The sequence below is a fragment of the Carassius carassius genome, chromosome 25, assembly GCF_963082965.1.
Source record: "Carassius carassius chromosome 25, fCarCar2.1, whole genome shotgun sequence".
Lineage (NCBI taxonomy): Eukaryota > Metazoa > Chordata > Actinopteri > Cypriniformes > Cyprinidae > Carassius > Carassius carassius.
In genome coordinates, this window is record NC_081779.1 from 5,042,494 (window position 1) to 5,058,428 (window position 15,935).

General features: G+C 39.0%; 1 protein-coding gene across 4 annotated transcripts; it reads right to left on the reverse strand.

Annotated features, from left to right (window-relative positions):
* Nucleotides 1-918: 918 nt before the first annotated feature.
* LOC132103963 (zinc finger protein 646-like) lies at nucleotides 919-14,991 on the reverse strand. 4 transcript variants are annotated; one of them, XM_059509081.1, is made up of 5 exons: nucleotides 14,763-14,960; nucleotides 6,609-8,776; nucleotides 6,080-6,404; nucleotides 4,545-5,684; nucleotides 919-3,305 (listed from the first exon to the last, which is right to left on the reverse strand). In XM_059509081.1, the coding sequence occupies exons 2-5, from the start codon at nucleotides 8,560-8,562 to the stop codon at nucleotides 2,372-2,374; spliced, it is 4,353 nt and encodes a 1,450-aa protein (XP_059365064.1). In that variant the 5' UTR covers nucleotides 8,563-8,776; nucleotides 14,763-14,960; the 3' UTR covers nucleotides 919-2,371. The 4 variants fall into 4 exon arrangements, with proteins under 4 accessions (XP_059365064.1, XP_059365063.1, XP_059365067.1 ...); XM_059509084.1 differs by adding an exon at nucleotides 4,376-4,469 and having other exon boundaries at nucleotides 3,167-3,306; nucleotides 6,080-8,776; nucleotides 14,763-14,895; XM_059509085.1 differs by adding an exon at nucleotides 4,375-4,469 and having other exon boundaries at nucleotides 3,181-3,303; nucleotides 6,080-8,776; nucleotides 14,763-14,895.
* Nucleotides 14,992-15,935: the final 944 nt, after the last annotated feature.

A 15,935-nucleotide genomic window follows, 5' to 3' on the forward strand; every position in this document is an offset into this window, starting at 1 on the left:
GAGATCATCTTAGTGATGAGTCTGAACAAGGAGGCTTGGTACTGTATGAGCAAAATCATATTTGGTTTAACTAAAAGTAACAATAAGGAATTTGTGTTCTTACTTGATTACTCAGCTAAGATCTTATTAACCACTTCCCAGGTTTCAGGTGCATTAAAAATCCTAAAATCCATGAATGGGAACAATCCTAATAAACAGACTTTATCAAGGACACAGTGATATTGGATCCAGATGGTGGATAGTGACTCTTTCGGATCACCAACCATGATTGTCAAACTTTCACACATAAATTTGAAGTAAATGTTACAGTTATTTTCCATCTATTTATTTTTATTATTTGAGAGCATTGAGGTTATAGTTCAAACGTGTTCTGTTAGGAAATTATTTATCAAAATGTAATTTAAAAAAGTATAAAGTCACACTATTAAATATTAAAATTGCATCATTTATATTTGGAATCAGTCTTTGCTTAAGTAGCAGCTGTCCACCTGGGAAGATTTTCCTTTTCTAATTGTCCAATTGTGTAAAATTTGCAAGGCTATAGGTACATAAATATATAATCTTCCCATGCTTTGATCATAGCAAATACAACTTAATTTTCAATCAAAATAGACTGACTTAGCACCAGTGCTCCCAGGTAATACAGGTTATAAACAAGCTCAAAATAGTAAAATGCAATTAAATAAAAAAGATAAAATAAAATACATGGGTTAACATGGTGTTAAAATAAGATTGCCTTGCTGATTGTAATGATCACAAAATCATTCCTTTACGTGTTAACTTAAAGAGTGAAACATCCAAAGTCACATCCAATCTTGACAGGAGCGTGGGGGGGGGGGCAGTCATGACATCACGTGAGAAAGGGAAAAATAATACAGTGATATGTTTATACTCATTGTGCTGCAATCAAAACACAAATTATTACAGTTCCCTGTTTATTGCACAAGGGACAGAAATATTCGTTTAAAAGCATAACAAATAATGGCAACAAAAGAGGAGAATACAGTCACTATAACAAGTGTTCTTTAGGAGTCCTGCCATTCCTGACTCCGTGTCCGATGGAGGGGTTGAAACAAGAAATCCTAAAACTGGGAGCTCTAAAACTAGCGTTTTCAGTTACAAGTGTTAATATAAATAAAATGCATACTACAGTGATCTTTTATAAAAGTTTTCCTGTAAATAATACAGTCAGAGATACAATACAATACAAGGTAAAACCAAATGCCATTACTAGCCTATCAATATACATTTTCTCCACTTTCGCTTTTCTCCCATTTTTTTTTTCATAGCACAACCTATCATTTCTATACACCAGCAAGTTAATGCAGTTTTAAAATATGGGTTCTGAGCAACATCATAAAATGAAAGGGGGAACGAATGAATGATGCCACTAAGAAATAAATCCAATAAGCACAATGCTGTCATCTGCTGAATAATAAGGTCTGAAGCTCATTTTCGTGCTGCAAGGACCACACAAGTTAGAAAAGTTAGAACATCAACAGAAATGGGGAGGAATACAAAAAAAACGTTGACAGTCCTACACAACACATAAATGTGTTGCAACAATAACTTGAGGATGTTTCAAATACGCTCTATACACTGTTAAACATAGTTACTTCTACTTGTTAAACATACAAGTTGCTCGACACTTCTAGGAATTCATCGGACAGTCAATGTGTTTTCTTTGTATTGTCTAGGATTGAAAATTGAGAATGCATTCAAGACTCTCAATCAAAGGGGTAGCTGGGCATGGGATGAATTGTATGATTTTCAAATGCTTTTTTCATGTAGCTGTTACCCTGAACATGGGGATACGTGTCCATTTTGAACCTAAAGTCACTATAATGTAACCTGCCCATTGTGACATCACAAAAACAATACTGATCTAACAGTACCATGGTGGAAAATGTGCTGTTTAATACACAATATATATGGAAATGTCTCATCTGAAAGCAATTCTTTTTCAAAAATTAAAACAAGACGCCAGCTAGTTTGCACTTCTTCGAAAGGCTGGTATCAGAAATGAAGGCAGTGGACTTCAATGTCCCCACCCCCAAAGGGAACTATGAAAATGCAAGTAAGGTCACCTGTGGTGTTTAGGATGAGAGAAAGGGTGGGGAAAATATCACTATGACCTTAAACTAACAGTCATTACGTGATGTAACAAGTCTGTTTTTTAATCCAATGTTTCAGGGTACATGCAGGGACAGTTCTCTTAACCTAAATAACAACTCGTTCAAAAAATGTCTCACAGCCACACCTCAAGCACAAGAGATGAGTGAGGATAAAAGGAATGGGGGTTTTGGCACCTCTAAAAGCCTTGGCGTGAATCTCTGAAAAAAAAAAAGTTCTGCTCCCCCAGTTCCCATCACTATAAAAAGGGCCCAGACGGCATACCCAAGAAGTTTGGGCCCAAGTTCAGACTAGAAGAAGGTGCTGAACTGTTCCAGTGGACCTTCTGATGGTGTCTTAAATTGGATTTGCTTGAGAAGCGCTTATCACACTGCTGACATGAGAAAGGCTTCTCCTTGGTGTGGATGCGGCGGTGGCAGATGAGCTGAGTGGAGACACGGAAAGCCTTGCCGCAGTCTGGACACTGGTAACGCTTGGGTTCTGTGTGGATGCGTCTGTGATTTTTGAGTGCCATCAGGTTGGAGAATTCCTTCTGACAGGAGTTGCAGAAATAAGTGCCCATCTTGTGGCTGTTCTTGTGATTTAGAAGCGAGCTGGCGTGACGGTAACGACGGCCGCACTGATCACAAACATGCGACTTGCACCCCGCCTCATTGTGACTCTGGTGTTGCTGCTGTAGTTGATTCCCAGATGAGCTGCTGCCACTGGGGCCATGGTGTAATGGGTTAAGTTTTGGGAGACCATTAGGATCAAGTCCCTGGGCCTGCATCAGCGTAAGGTCAAGCCCAGAGCCCCAACCTACATCAGAGCCACTGGACGAAACCCCAGACTGTTGCGATGTTTTTGGGGTATGGCCATGTTGCATTTCCAAGTGGAGCCGGAAGCTAGCCTGGGTGGGGAAGTTCCGCTGGCACAGAGTGCAGGTAAACTCCCGCTCTTTTTGGTGCACACGGCGGTGATTTTGTAGTTGGGAGGAGACACGGAAAGCCTTGCCACATTCTGGACAGCGGTGCCGTCGAGTTTCTGAATGGATGCGACGATGGTTCTTGAGTGCAAGCAGGTTGGAATAGGTCTTGAGGCACACAGCACAATGGTAGATGCCAACAGTGTGGGTGTTTTTGTGATTAAGGAGCGAGCTGGCATGCCGGTAAGAACGGCCACACTGGTCACATCTGTGAAGACATAGAGGAGAGAAAAAGTAAATCTTAACTGCTCATTGTCCTTTTAACCCCTCAATAGTTAGTAACCTAGATTAGTCTGAAAGTAACCTGACAACATGTTACTGACTTCAGTGATAACTGCATAGACAGATACACAAATACAGGTATATGATCTTGAATCCAGCTGCCAAAACTCAAAAAACTGGCACAGCTTGAAGAGGATTACTTGAATAACATTGCATATTAAGGCATGTAAGGTGAATAAACTGAATATGAATAATAAGTCAAAGTATCAACCAATTGTGTTTGATGTTAAAATGAAGGCAATGATATAATAATCTAAATAATTTATTGTGGTAATATATTAATTGTATATGTACAATTTTGTAACAGCTTACAGGACAGACCTAGTCATCAGAACTTGTCATCAGTTTGTTTTTAAACTCTGTATTTATACAAAAAAAAATCGACTGGTAAATTGTTACCATCTATAGAATTAGATCAAAATGATCACATCATTGTAGAGCAAATAAGATTTTGGGATTTGAGTGTGGTGAACTTGTTTTCCAAGCACTAAGAAGGAATGTGTTTTGTTTTCTGAATGTTCTTTGTATATGTAATTTGTTAGTATGGTAGTTGTGTGTTAGTATGTTGGCACATTTCTAAAACGGTTTTCTGCTTAATATTTATATTGTCTTGACAGCAAATTGAGTTTTATTCGTCACCTTAAAAGCAACAAAGCTATATTTATATAATTTAGTAAACATGCATTTAATAAATGGATCAAGTTTGCTAAATGCTGTTGAGCCCAGATCAATATACACTACTGGAAGCACAGCAGCTGATGTAAGATGATCAGTATGAGTACTTATGGCAACTGAATGTTCAAATGGTAACAACAGTAAACTATACCATATATTCGAGAATACTATCAATCAGATCAATTAAGGAGGGAATCAATGATTTGGTACAATACACACACATGTACCTAGTAAGTTAATCCAAATTTACCCATTATATCAAGACATCCTAACAATCTAGTTAGTGCATATTGCTAACTGAAAGCAAAGGGGGGTAACTTATCTGGTCTCCACTAATCATACTGTCCAAACTTCAGAAAAATCCGAATTCTGGCACACGTATGGTCCCGAGGAAGCCGGATTGGAGATCATATACCTGTAATAGACATGTAGAAACCTGTGATCTTTACTAGTTCACTTCAAAAATCACGAACAACAGACGCAAACTCACGTGAACCGGTATTCCTCTCCCTCTCTTGTGCTTGTAGTGGCCTTCCTCATGCCCTCCTTGCCTACCTGGTTGTCCCCGCAGCGGTGCCTGGCCAGCCCAGAACGACCCTGGAAGCTCTTCCCGCAGGTGGGGCAGCCGAAACGGGTGTGGCCTTCCTCGTGGACTCTCTGGTGGTTCCGAAGGAAGCGGGCCAGCCGGAAAGCCTTGCCACAGGTTGAGCAGATATGCCGCTTCTTCTGCGTGTGGATTCGCATGTGATTGCGCAGGGCCATATAGTTGGTGTACGGCTTGTCACAATATGAGCAGCTGAAGTTGCCAATTTTGTGTGTATTTTTGTGGTTCAGCAGACTGCTAGCATGCTTGTAAGAGCAGCCACAAAGGTCACAGGTAAAAGGGCGTTCTTCACGCTCTGGAGACCCCAGGTCACCTGTCTCCATGCTCATGTTGGAGCTGTTGAGGGAGGCAGAGGAAGAAGGAAGCTGGGCACTGCAGTTATGCGAGGCCAGATCTGTGGTTGTATTAAAGACTTGAGCGCACCCATCACATTCATATTCAGTTGGAGGAGGGGCCGTCTGCATGCTGGGACCAGGAAGATCTTTGCAGAGCTGGTTGCTGGTATGGGTTTCAAGCTGCCTCTGGTTCCTGAAGCCCCTGCCACAGTCAGAGCAGGTATATTTCTTAAGAGCGAAATGCATTCTGAGGTGGTTCTTCATTGCCAGTCGATTTGGATAAGTGGAGTTGCACACGTTGCAGTGGTATTCACCAATCTTATGTAGGTTCTTATGATTGGCCAGACTGCCAGCATGACGGTAAGTACGTCCACACTGATCACAAGCAAAGGGGCGGCGACCGCTCCCGTCATCAACTTGCTGGGCCCTAGCCCCTGCATATGGTTTCTTGAAACCTTGAGGCTGACCATAATTGGTGTTCACAGGAGGATTCTGAATTTTGGGGTCACCCATCCTCATAGCTTGGAGCTGCGATGGGCCCCCCTCATAGCGGGCACCATTAGGATGAGACATGCTTTGAACCCGTTGGTCTCGAACTCCAGTCTTTGCTCTGTGCTCTTCGTGTAGCCGTAGATGATTTATCAACTGCTTCTGAATCTTGAAGGCTTTCCCACACTCCTCACACTTGTGCCTGTGAAGAGACAAAACACACAAAAACCAACAGATAAGAAAGCAGTGTTAAAATGCTCTTCTAAAAAAGGAAGAATCAGAAAAAGGGAAGGTCCCCTTACAAATACAAGGATGACTACACATTGCTCAAATGGGGTACAGACATTATGAAATTCAGATTCAACTGCGTGTTTGTGTGTATATCAGTATGTTTGTTGCCCTCGTCTTCTCTAAAGGAAAAAAAAAACACCAGTGCACACTGCCTTGACACTCAAAATTCCATTAAAATCTATTCATTCAGTGATGACCTGGGTAATCACATGAGTGGGGAACTCATGATAATACATAAGCATTCAAAGTATGCAAAGAGAACTAAACAGATAAGAGTATAATAGGGCACATGCAATGCTGGCTAACCTCTTTAAGTCAAAATGAGTCCTCTGGTGGTTCTTGAGAGCCAGTAGGTTGTAGTAGCGTTTTTGGCAGACAAGGCAGCGGAAGACCCCAGTCTTGTGAGATTTCTTATGGTTGAGCAGGGAGCAGGGGTGTCTGTAACTCCTTCCACACTGGTCACACCTGTGGGGCCGATCATCAGAGTCTGGCATATGCCGAGGGTCAACAGGGCCCCCACTGCCACTGGTACCTGCACCACCAGTCATCCCTTTTGCTCCATTCATACCCTTGTTCAATGCCCCAACTCTCGCCTTTCCTGGACACAGGTGAGTGATCAGCTGATGGCGATCTGCAAAGAACATGCCACAGTCAACGCAAATGTGGTTCCTTCCATCCATTTTGCCATTAGAACTAGAGTTAATGCCACCTAAGCCCTGTGTAGATCCATCTGGATGTCCATGAACTAGCTCGTGGTTAAGCAAGTCCTGTTTTCTGCTGAAGCTCTGGCCAATTGTGCTACTACCTTCTTGTCTCCTCCTCCACTCTTGCTCACCTATTGGAGAGAGGGCAGAGGAGGGTCCTGCCCCTTGGTTAACCCCATGGCTTCGTAAGTGGCTTCGAAGTGCCCTCAGGCTGGCGTAATGGTTTCCACAGACTGTGCACTGATAAACCTCTCCATCGTCATCATTGTCTTTGTTATCCATTATCTTACTGTTGCCCTGGGAGTTGTCCTGAACACCTCCAAACTGCATTTGGTCACGACTACCTCTCTGACGAGTACTTTCTTTAAGATTGGCACTCCCTGGTGGTAAGGAGGCACCACCAGGACTATGGAAGGTCATGTTACCCATGTAGCCATTGGTCATACCGCCTTGGTTGACACTGTTTGCTTGACGATGGTTTTGTGGAAGAGGTGAGTGACCAGAACTGCTTTGGGCAAGAGAGCCATCGAATCGGTCATGGAATTCCAGTGAATCCAGGCCACTGTTATGGGAACCTTCTGGGACAAAGTGTGCTGCATCACCAAGATTACCGGGCAGTGAAATTGGTGTTGTTGTACCACGTTCCTGATCCTGAGAATGTACAAAGCCTTGTTGAGAGTCTAGCCCTGTCAGTGGCTCAGAGGAAAGCCAATCTCCCTCTGTATCCATCGACTGTGAATTTGGACGGGTTTTGTGACTACGGAGGTGGCTATGAAGTGCTGCTAAGTGTGGATACTGCTTACAGCAAACAGTGCACTGATAATGACCAGTTTGATGGGAGCGTTTATGATTAACTAGACTCCCAGCATGTCGATAGCTTTTCCCACACTCTTGGCACTTAAATCTGCGTTCAGCATCATCAATGGCTACATTCTGTGCCTGAGACCTTGTCTGACCATTGGATGAAGATATTGATGGTTGAGAGTTTGAAGCCAGTCCATCAGAATTTAAAATAGTAGGGCCATCATGTGTGGAGGTGTGAGGGTCATGGGTAAGATAATGAATTTTGAGACTCTCTAAATTAGGATGTCCCACTCCACAATATGCACAGGTATATATGGGGTTATTAACAGGAGGGCCTAGCATTGGATCATATCGCTTGTCGGGTAATGGAGGCAGTGGAAGAGAGTCACCTAGAGCAGGTGTATAAGGATTCACAGCTGAAGAGCGAACAGAAGTTAGATTATGAGGTACTATCCCTGGGAAACTACGTGTTAACCCCAATGAAGATGATGCAGCATTATGTAACAAAAGGTGCTCTTGAAAGTCATTCTTATTAGGCAAAGCAACTTGACAAAGATGGCAAAAGCTGGGTGCCATGTCATCATTCTGGGGGCCAAGGGGGCGAGGGTCAGATGGTGCTTCATGCACAAGGACCCCCATGGACATTCCAGGGGGCTTAAATTTTGAATGAGTGCGTTCGTGAGCAGTAAGAGCTGCAAGATTACTGAACTGTTTGTAACAGACATTGCACTTAAACGTCCCCTCTTGATGACACTTCTTATGGTTTACCAAGCTGCCATGATGACGATATGTCCTGTCACATTGGTCACATTTGAATGGTCTGTCCCAGGCATCTTCAGATCCTGGAGATTTTTGTTTGTCATGGTCATGACCAGGCATCATTCCACTATTGTTTATGTGACTTCTGAAAGCTGCATCAGACAGATTTTGTGCTAGATTATAATCCCTGTCTTCATCAACATTGTCATCGTTGTCCTCTTCAGCTTGAGCACCTGGAGACAGGGTATGGATGCGCAGGTGGTTTTTTAGTGCCACTGCATTGGGCAATGTTCTGGTGCAGACCGGGCACTGGAAGGAGCCCATCTCATGAGTTTTTTTGTGAGAAGCCAAGCTACTGGCATGCTTAAAAATGCGTCCACACTGCTCACATTCAAATCTGCCATTCTCTTCTTGATGATAGTGTGCTTTCATGTGCTCCAGGAGGCTAGGTGTACTTGGGCAAATGATGTCGCATTCTTTGCAAGGGATACCCTTGGCACGATTCATATCATGCATAGCCATGATGAAAAAATTGAAATGGAAGGGGGAAATGTCCACATAAAATGATCCTCGAACAAAGAAGAAAAGGGAGCAATGTGTGATGTTCAGCTCTCTGCTTCTGTAGTATCAGCCATTTTACCTGGGTGACAGATATTCTCTCCAATCAGCCTTTCAATTCCACTCGATCACAGCAGTTCAGAGAGGGTCTGGACAGTTGTGGGGCATCAGAGGAAAGCTGAGAAAATACAAAAAGAAACTAAATGAATTTAACTATATGTATCTATATTCACCATTTTAATGTACTTATGAAAAAAAAATACACTCAAGTGACACAAAGAGATTACTAATCTAATTGCTAGTTTAAAACATCCTCAAATTAAATGTGTTACAAGCAAAACAAGTTCTTAAAGCTGTCCATTAAGAGTAATCAGGAGCCTTTGACAAAAACCATATTTTCTGATAGATATGTGGCCACATTATGTGATGTCAGCTTTGACACATTTGATCTCACATTTAGGTCATATGACAGATGCACAGGTTCAAAGCAGCTGAAAATGAGCCAGCTTTGTGTACCTGCATGTTGAGGTCAACTGTACTCAGCATGGCTGATAACTCTGCTGTCTGTTTACTCAGGCACAAAAAAACAGCATAAGCAAAGCTTTACCAAGTATAAGTAAATAAGAGATTATCTGTAATACATATGGGGAAAGGCCTAAAATGATGAAAGAATATGTATTAGCAGTTATTTTGTTAGTGACCACCTAGATGATCAAGACAGCGTTTTGCAGAATGTACTCTAAATATATCAATCAACTGCATGGTGATTTAAGGTTATTGCAGTGTCAGTGAAATGCAGTCACTAAAAACATGCAGTAATTTCAAATAACACTAGTAAATCTTTTATGGAGTAACTGAACTGAACAGAATAGGTTTTCTTAAATTTTAGAATGTTCATCTTTTTTTTCTACAATCCAGTATAAATGTTGATCATGCAAGCATTTTATGCTAGACTAAAAACATCAATAAGCCAAAGCACTTCTATGAACATGAGGTTTGGGTCAAAATATCTCTAGGCAAAATTGATTAACAGATACTCACTAATTGCTGTTTTAGTTACTACTGAGAATTTCCTTTGTTTAATAAAGAATTTCAATGTAGATTGATGGAATATCAATGGAAAAGCTACTTTGACAGCTGAAGTGAGCAATTTGCAACAACAAGCAACCAGAAATCATGCACCATCAATATTAGCTGTCAATTTAAGTCTACTTATACAATGCAACAAAACTTAGCAGAATTAAACTTAATGTAAACGTGCAGCAATGCAATGCAATGACTACGAATGAGAAAGCAAACTGTGAAGATAACTATCTGCACCTTGATACAACTAAAAGTATACAAACTCCTAAAAACAACCAAGGTTACCAAAACAACATTGCCCTGTCATTCCCGGGAGCTCTAGCTAGTCTGCCAAAATAAGAAACTCCCAATACCACATTCATGTTCAGTTTCAAAACTACAGATAATGTACTCCTTGATACATTATATGGCATGGCAGTTGATTTATAAGGAAATCTTTTTATTTTAAAGCCACATATGCGATGAGCTTTTGGCAGCACATCCGATCCAAGATTAAGATTGACCAAGATTTTATTTCATTTCCAAATATTATATTTTTTTGTGAACCCGATGAACCCAATTTTAATACTGACAGTTACTCTCCAAACTAGTCCTCTTTTTTTTTACAATTTCAATGAGGTTAAAAGAGGTCTTATTTTCTGTACTATAAAACCATTTCCTTAAACTCACTGCTATGGGCATCACTAAAGCAAGTGAAACTTGGTTACTTTAGCAACTTATGCTCCAATCTAAAAACAGAACCAGCCTGATCCAAATCTTTGTAGCTGGAGCTCAATAAAAGTGTTCAGTGTGTTTGGCAACAGTTCAAAATAAGTGCCACAACTTTTCCCATTCATGCTAAAATGTAAATCACAGCATTATTCAAGTGGAATTTACTTTAAGAGAACTAAATAAAATGCATGACCACAAATTCCATTCATTTAGTCCCCACTGGGGAACAATTCATCTTACTGCATGACTGGGATGAAAGAAACTGTGCTCTTTTACCACACAATGGCCATCAGAAAACAGAAACACTAGAAAGCTCAGCTGGGTTATTTTCCTGCCTCTCTCTCTCAATCCTGTTGTATGGCTTTAAAGGGTTATTTCATCAAAAATGAAAATTCTGTCATTAATTACTCACTCTCATGTCGTTCCAAACCCGTAAGACCTCAAATGTAAGTACCCGTAAGTAATCAAATGACAGAATTTTCATCTTTGGGTGAACTATCCCTTTAATTTGCTGTCAGTACAACAACTTCAATAGAGCCACCTCAACAATAACCCAGTGTTCAGACAATGTGTGACTGATATCAAAAACTTTTCCCATTTGAAGTGATTTGGCAGCAAAATAGATGCCAGTAAAGCAAGAACAATCTTGTTTAAAGCTGCAACAAGGTTTGAAGAAAAATCCTTCATAACGCATCATATTACTTTGCATGAGTTCTATAGTTTCATTGTAGCTCTGAATCAGCCTGTATTTGTAGATCACCAAGTTACTTTACAAAATGTAATATTGTATTCATCTTACATGGCTATGTTATGTCATTTCAAAAACATATTTCAAGCTACTAATTATAACTGTAATTAAATCTTTTCATGATGATCAGGTAAGTCTGGTACCAAGGCGAGTATTACTGTAATTATAGACATATATCAAATGAAACAATGAAATGTACAATGAAAAAAAATTATACTTTAAGGCTATGTAAGTTCCATTTAGCCTAAAGTCTCTAAATTCACAAAGATACTGTAGTTTCACTGTTACTTATATTTGCAAGTACATTTTGTGCTACAAGTTGCAATACAGATTATGTGAAGTGTTTATGATGTGATCATCACTCATGCATAACACAGTCTGCTGTATGTGGAATGAATTTAGTCTCACAGCATCTGTGATCTGAATTAAGATTGCATACCCTTAGGGTATATAACCTGACCAGTGGTCTCTGACTCAAGACCATCTGGATGCTTTAGCTCATCAACGCTGTCAAGATCCATACTGCAAAATGCCAGATGGGTCCAGATTTACAGAATATAATGAATGTAATAATATACAAATAGACTACTTCCACCATGTTTGCTCATTTGAAGGTTGGTACAAGCAGTACTAGAACATGTTGCAGTCAAATAATATAAAAATTGTTATATAGTGATTGTATAGATGGTAATATCAAGGTACTACTTAATGATATATGACACATCTGATATTTACTTGGAACTTTAACAACTGAATTATCATTGTAAAGGCCAAAAATATATGTCATTATCATGGTAACACATCACAAAAATATGGTAATGATTTATTTTTTATTTTTTTATTGTTGTTGCGAAATACTTTAGTGTTTAAATGTAAGTCACACTTTACACTGCATAACCAGCGATAAACTTGATTGTTTTGACAAAGACTTTTCTATAATATTTCCAGGCATTCGTTAGGAATCATTCAGACAATTTTCAGTTAACCCTCTGGCCCTCTTCGGTCATTTTTGACTGAAAATTTTCATATTTTGAAATGTAAAAAATCGTAGCTTTAACGGAATGAGATGACACTTGGTGACTTTTGTCAAATTAGCAATATGAACACAAAAAAAAATCATGGACATGGTTTGGATATATTAAAGAGTCCAAAAGAAAAAAAATAGTCACAAGTAATAGTCAAATAGTCTCTCACACACACACACACACACAAATGAACTGGTAAGACTGCATCAGAATAAAATCCTTTTTTTTTTCCAAGTTATTGAAATAAAATCAATAAATCATAAACCCAAAAGAGAATCTCATTCTCTCTCTCTAACATTTATCGAAGTACATTGAATAAAATATTAATTGATTACAAAATGTTTGTATAGTGTTTTGAATTATCACTTTTCCTTATTTTGTTAGATTTTTCAATTATCAAATACTGAGTAACAAAAATGCTTTCTGTGTTCCCTTTCTAACAAGATTTTAATGTTTGACTGTAATCATAATGTAAAACCTGATACTTATCTAACCAAAAATATCTAAACCTTGACAAAAAGTAATCTTTTAGAATGTCTAGATATAGATCTAAATGCAAAACCTAAAAAAATGAAGAGATGAGGTCTAAAAAACTATGGGAATCCAAAAGCCTCTGTATATATCTATATAGGGTGTTAATACATATAATACAAATAAAAGTTTTTACTTTTTTAATGCCTCCAGATTGCCCAATTCTCACATCAAAAAATTGATTTTAAATGCTTTCACTCTATTTTAATGTGAACTATTGCATTTATTTAAAAAATTATATAAAGAGATAAAAAAATATATATATTAATTCTAATGGAAAAAATAGCTCATTAAAATTGTATAAATATTGCATAGTATCATAAAATTCCCTAAAAAACTTATATAATAACCAAAAAATATTATTGAACAAAAATATATTACGTTGGTTTTCCTGAAGAAGAAAAAAAGCAACATTTCAAGGCTTCGGTCACTTTTGACCGCGAATAAGGTAAGTGTGACTCCCAAACGAAGAGGGTCAGAGGGTTAAAAATGTTTAAAAAAGAAACGACAGCTTCGCAAATCAAACATCACAAAGGCTTGCAAATAAAGCTTTAATTCACACAAAAGAAATATCCATATGAGCAGAATGTAACAAGAAAATTAATTTACTATAAACATTTCCTTTTTTTTCTTTATGAACCTGGAAAGTGCTATTTATTCCCTGACGTCCAAGGGGATCAGTAGACATTCAGTTCTCTTATGAAAACTAAAGGTAAAAACTAAAATATAGACTAGAGGCCACGTGAAAGGTAAAAAACCTAAACACATAAACATGCCAATGTACATTTATAACAACCTGGCTTTTATTTTCTCCTTTAATCTAAATATGTTAAATGACCTCTCGAAATTATAGCATGCTATAAAGCTGAAACATGTTGATAATATGCATTGTATATAGTTATTGTCCAGCTAGAAAAATATATAGTCAATAAGACGATTTCCTTGATATTTATTATTTTCATTTCCTTTACTTATCCAGCCCTTACTGAAACAATATATATATATATATACACATGTAAACATGCAAAATTCCCACATTAAGTCCTCTTAAAAAGTAAAATATAGCTAGCTAGTGGTAAAACACATGGGCTAATTAAAACACAAATAATCATTTGTAGCAACTCGGCTATTATTTACCCATACATCTATATATGTATGTATATATGACACCCCAAAACATTGGTACAGGTGAAATATGTAATGCATTATTTTGTTGTTATTTCCCAATGGCGCAGCTCACAAAGAAACAAACGGGTGGGCCCAACACTTCTGTAGACCCTCAACAATACCAATAATTTTCGTCTACTGGAACAAAAAACAGTTTTTATATAAAATGTAAGCGATTAACGCCTCGCTATGACCTTGGCCTGACGCTCCCACACCCGCTTTTTATCCAGACAAAAGCAGATGCAGATGCCCGACATCCCGTGTCCTTTTCACTCCTTAGACTCACCAAATTAGCCCCGAATCAAGACCAATAACACAGTTTATTCTGTTAGGCTCGATATAAGTTCATTTCTACTAGCTAATTACGTGTGTGTACATCGTTGTGAGGGAGACCGCGACCCGTATGTTTTTCACAGGATGCTAGTCGCGGTGTGCAAATATTAGCTGGTGGGCTATCGTAGCCTCATCGAGTGCGAGGCCAGAAAAAAGCGATTCATTTCGCTTTGGACGGAATATTCGCACTCATTTTTGGTCTGCCTCATGTGTGGTCTCGAATGCGCGAAAAACATCCAGGGCTCGACCGCGATCGCATCGATTATTTTAATGTGTCGCTCTGTCTGACAAGCGATACTCACGATACTAGTGCGGAAAGCGAGAGCAAAACAAACTAAATAAACCATTCTGATGTCGTCAAATAGTCGTGTAGATAAATAATACCCCCAAAAAACTGACTGGATCGATATATTTATAGCGTGAAATGGTTTCTGCTTGGCAGTAAGGTCAGTGCTAATCGGCTAGCTACCTAGCGACACAAAGATCGGGAGGCTCGCGAGCTCTGATTCAATGAATGTGGCCATTGTGTGCAATTAAACAAACACCTACAAGCTGCAACAACTTACCCGATTTACAGACGTGCACAATGATCAGGGATGAGGGTTTGTGTTCTTTTTGATTGCGCAGAGGATAAATGGCATGTTCAGTCGCTCGCCATGATTGTTTTTTTTAACTCTTTTTTTTTTTCTTCAGCGGGCGTCTCCACCGTCTTTTTCTCGGTGTATTCAGCACACTTCCTGCTGCGGGCTGAACGGGGATGAAGCGCTGCGGACGTGCTCCACCGCGTCACTCTGCGCTCATTCTCCGTGTGTTTGCGTTGGAACTAAGCATTGTGTGATGCACCGTGGACCTAATTTTTCACTAAAATCACAAAACAGATGTTTGCGTTGATTGTTTCCAGTATTTGGGTAGACAATAGACAGTGTCTGCAACTTTCTGTACAAACACTGGAAATACCACAAACCACAGAGTACAATGGTAGCTACTACCATGTTTTACTATGGTATTCTTTTACGTACACTGTATAACTAGTACTAGTATGAAAGGGTGGACAGGGGCTAGTTGCCACAAGGAATGTATTTTAGTACCCAAAAGGTTTCAGCCGAACTTAAAGGGATAGTTTACCCCAGAATGAAAACTCTGTCATTATTTATTCACTCTTATGTTGTTCGAAACCTGTATGGATTTTTTTCTTCTGCAGAACATAAAAGAAGATATTTTGAAGAATGTTAGTAATGCCATACTAACATGCCATCCATAGTATTTTTTTTTCGTACTAACATTCTTCTTTTTTTATGTAAACCCATACATGTTTCAAATGACATGAGGGTAAGTAAATCATGATAGAATGTACATTTTTGGGTTAACTATTCCTTTAAGTACACAAATGCTTGTTTTGTCTAGTCTTGTGGTTTCATAAGCTGGTTTTAAACGTAATTAAACGCTGTGTTTTTGCTATAGTACATGAACGCAATAAAACCACACCGGCTTACGTTCTGTTTCAAGTGTCACATGTTTTAAAGGTTATACATTTATAATTTTTTTAATTACAATATTTAATTGCCAAAACCATTTGGTTTGTTATTTATGTACCCTGAATTTGCAGTTTCATGTACTGGTTGCATACATTGTTGTGTTATATTGCGTATGCATTTTTTCTGGGCCTTTGATGTCTATAAAGAAACTGACTTTCAGTAATAAATATTCACTAGAAGAGTCAAAGTTTGGACACACCAACT

Coding starts and splice junctions, on each gene's coding strand:
- LOC132103963 (XM_059509080.1), bottom strand. CDS start 8,562: ATGGCTATGCATGATATGAATCGTGCCAAGGGTATCCCTTGCAAAGAA. Junction 5,685..6,079: donor ACTCATTTTGACTTAAAGAG/GTTAGCCAGCAT, acceptor GTCTCTTCACAG/GCACAAGTGTGAGGAGTGTG. Junction 3,306..4,544: donor GGAGAGGAATACCGGTTCAC/GTGAGTTTGCGT, acceptor ATGTCTTCACAG/ATGTGACCAGTGTGGCCGTT.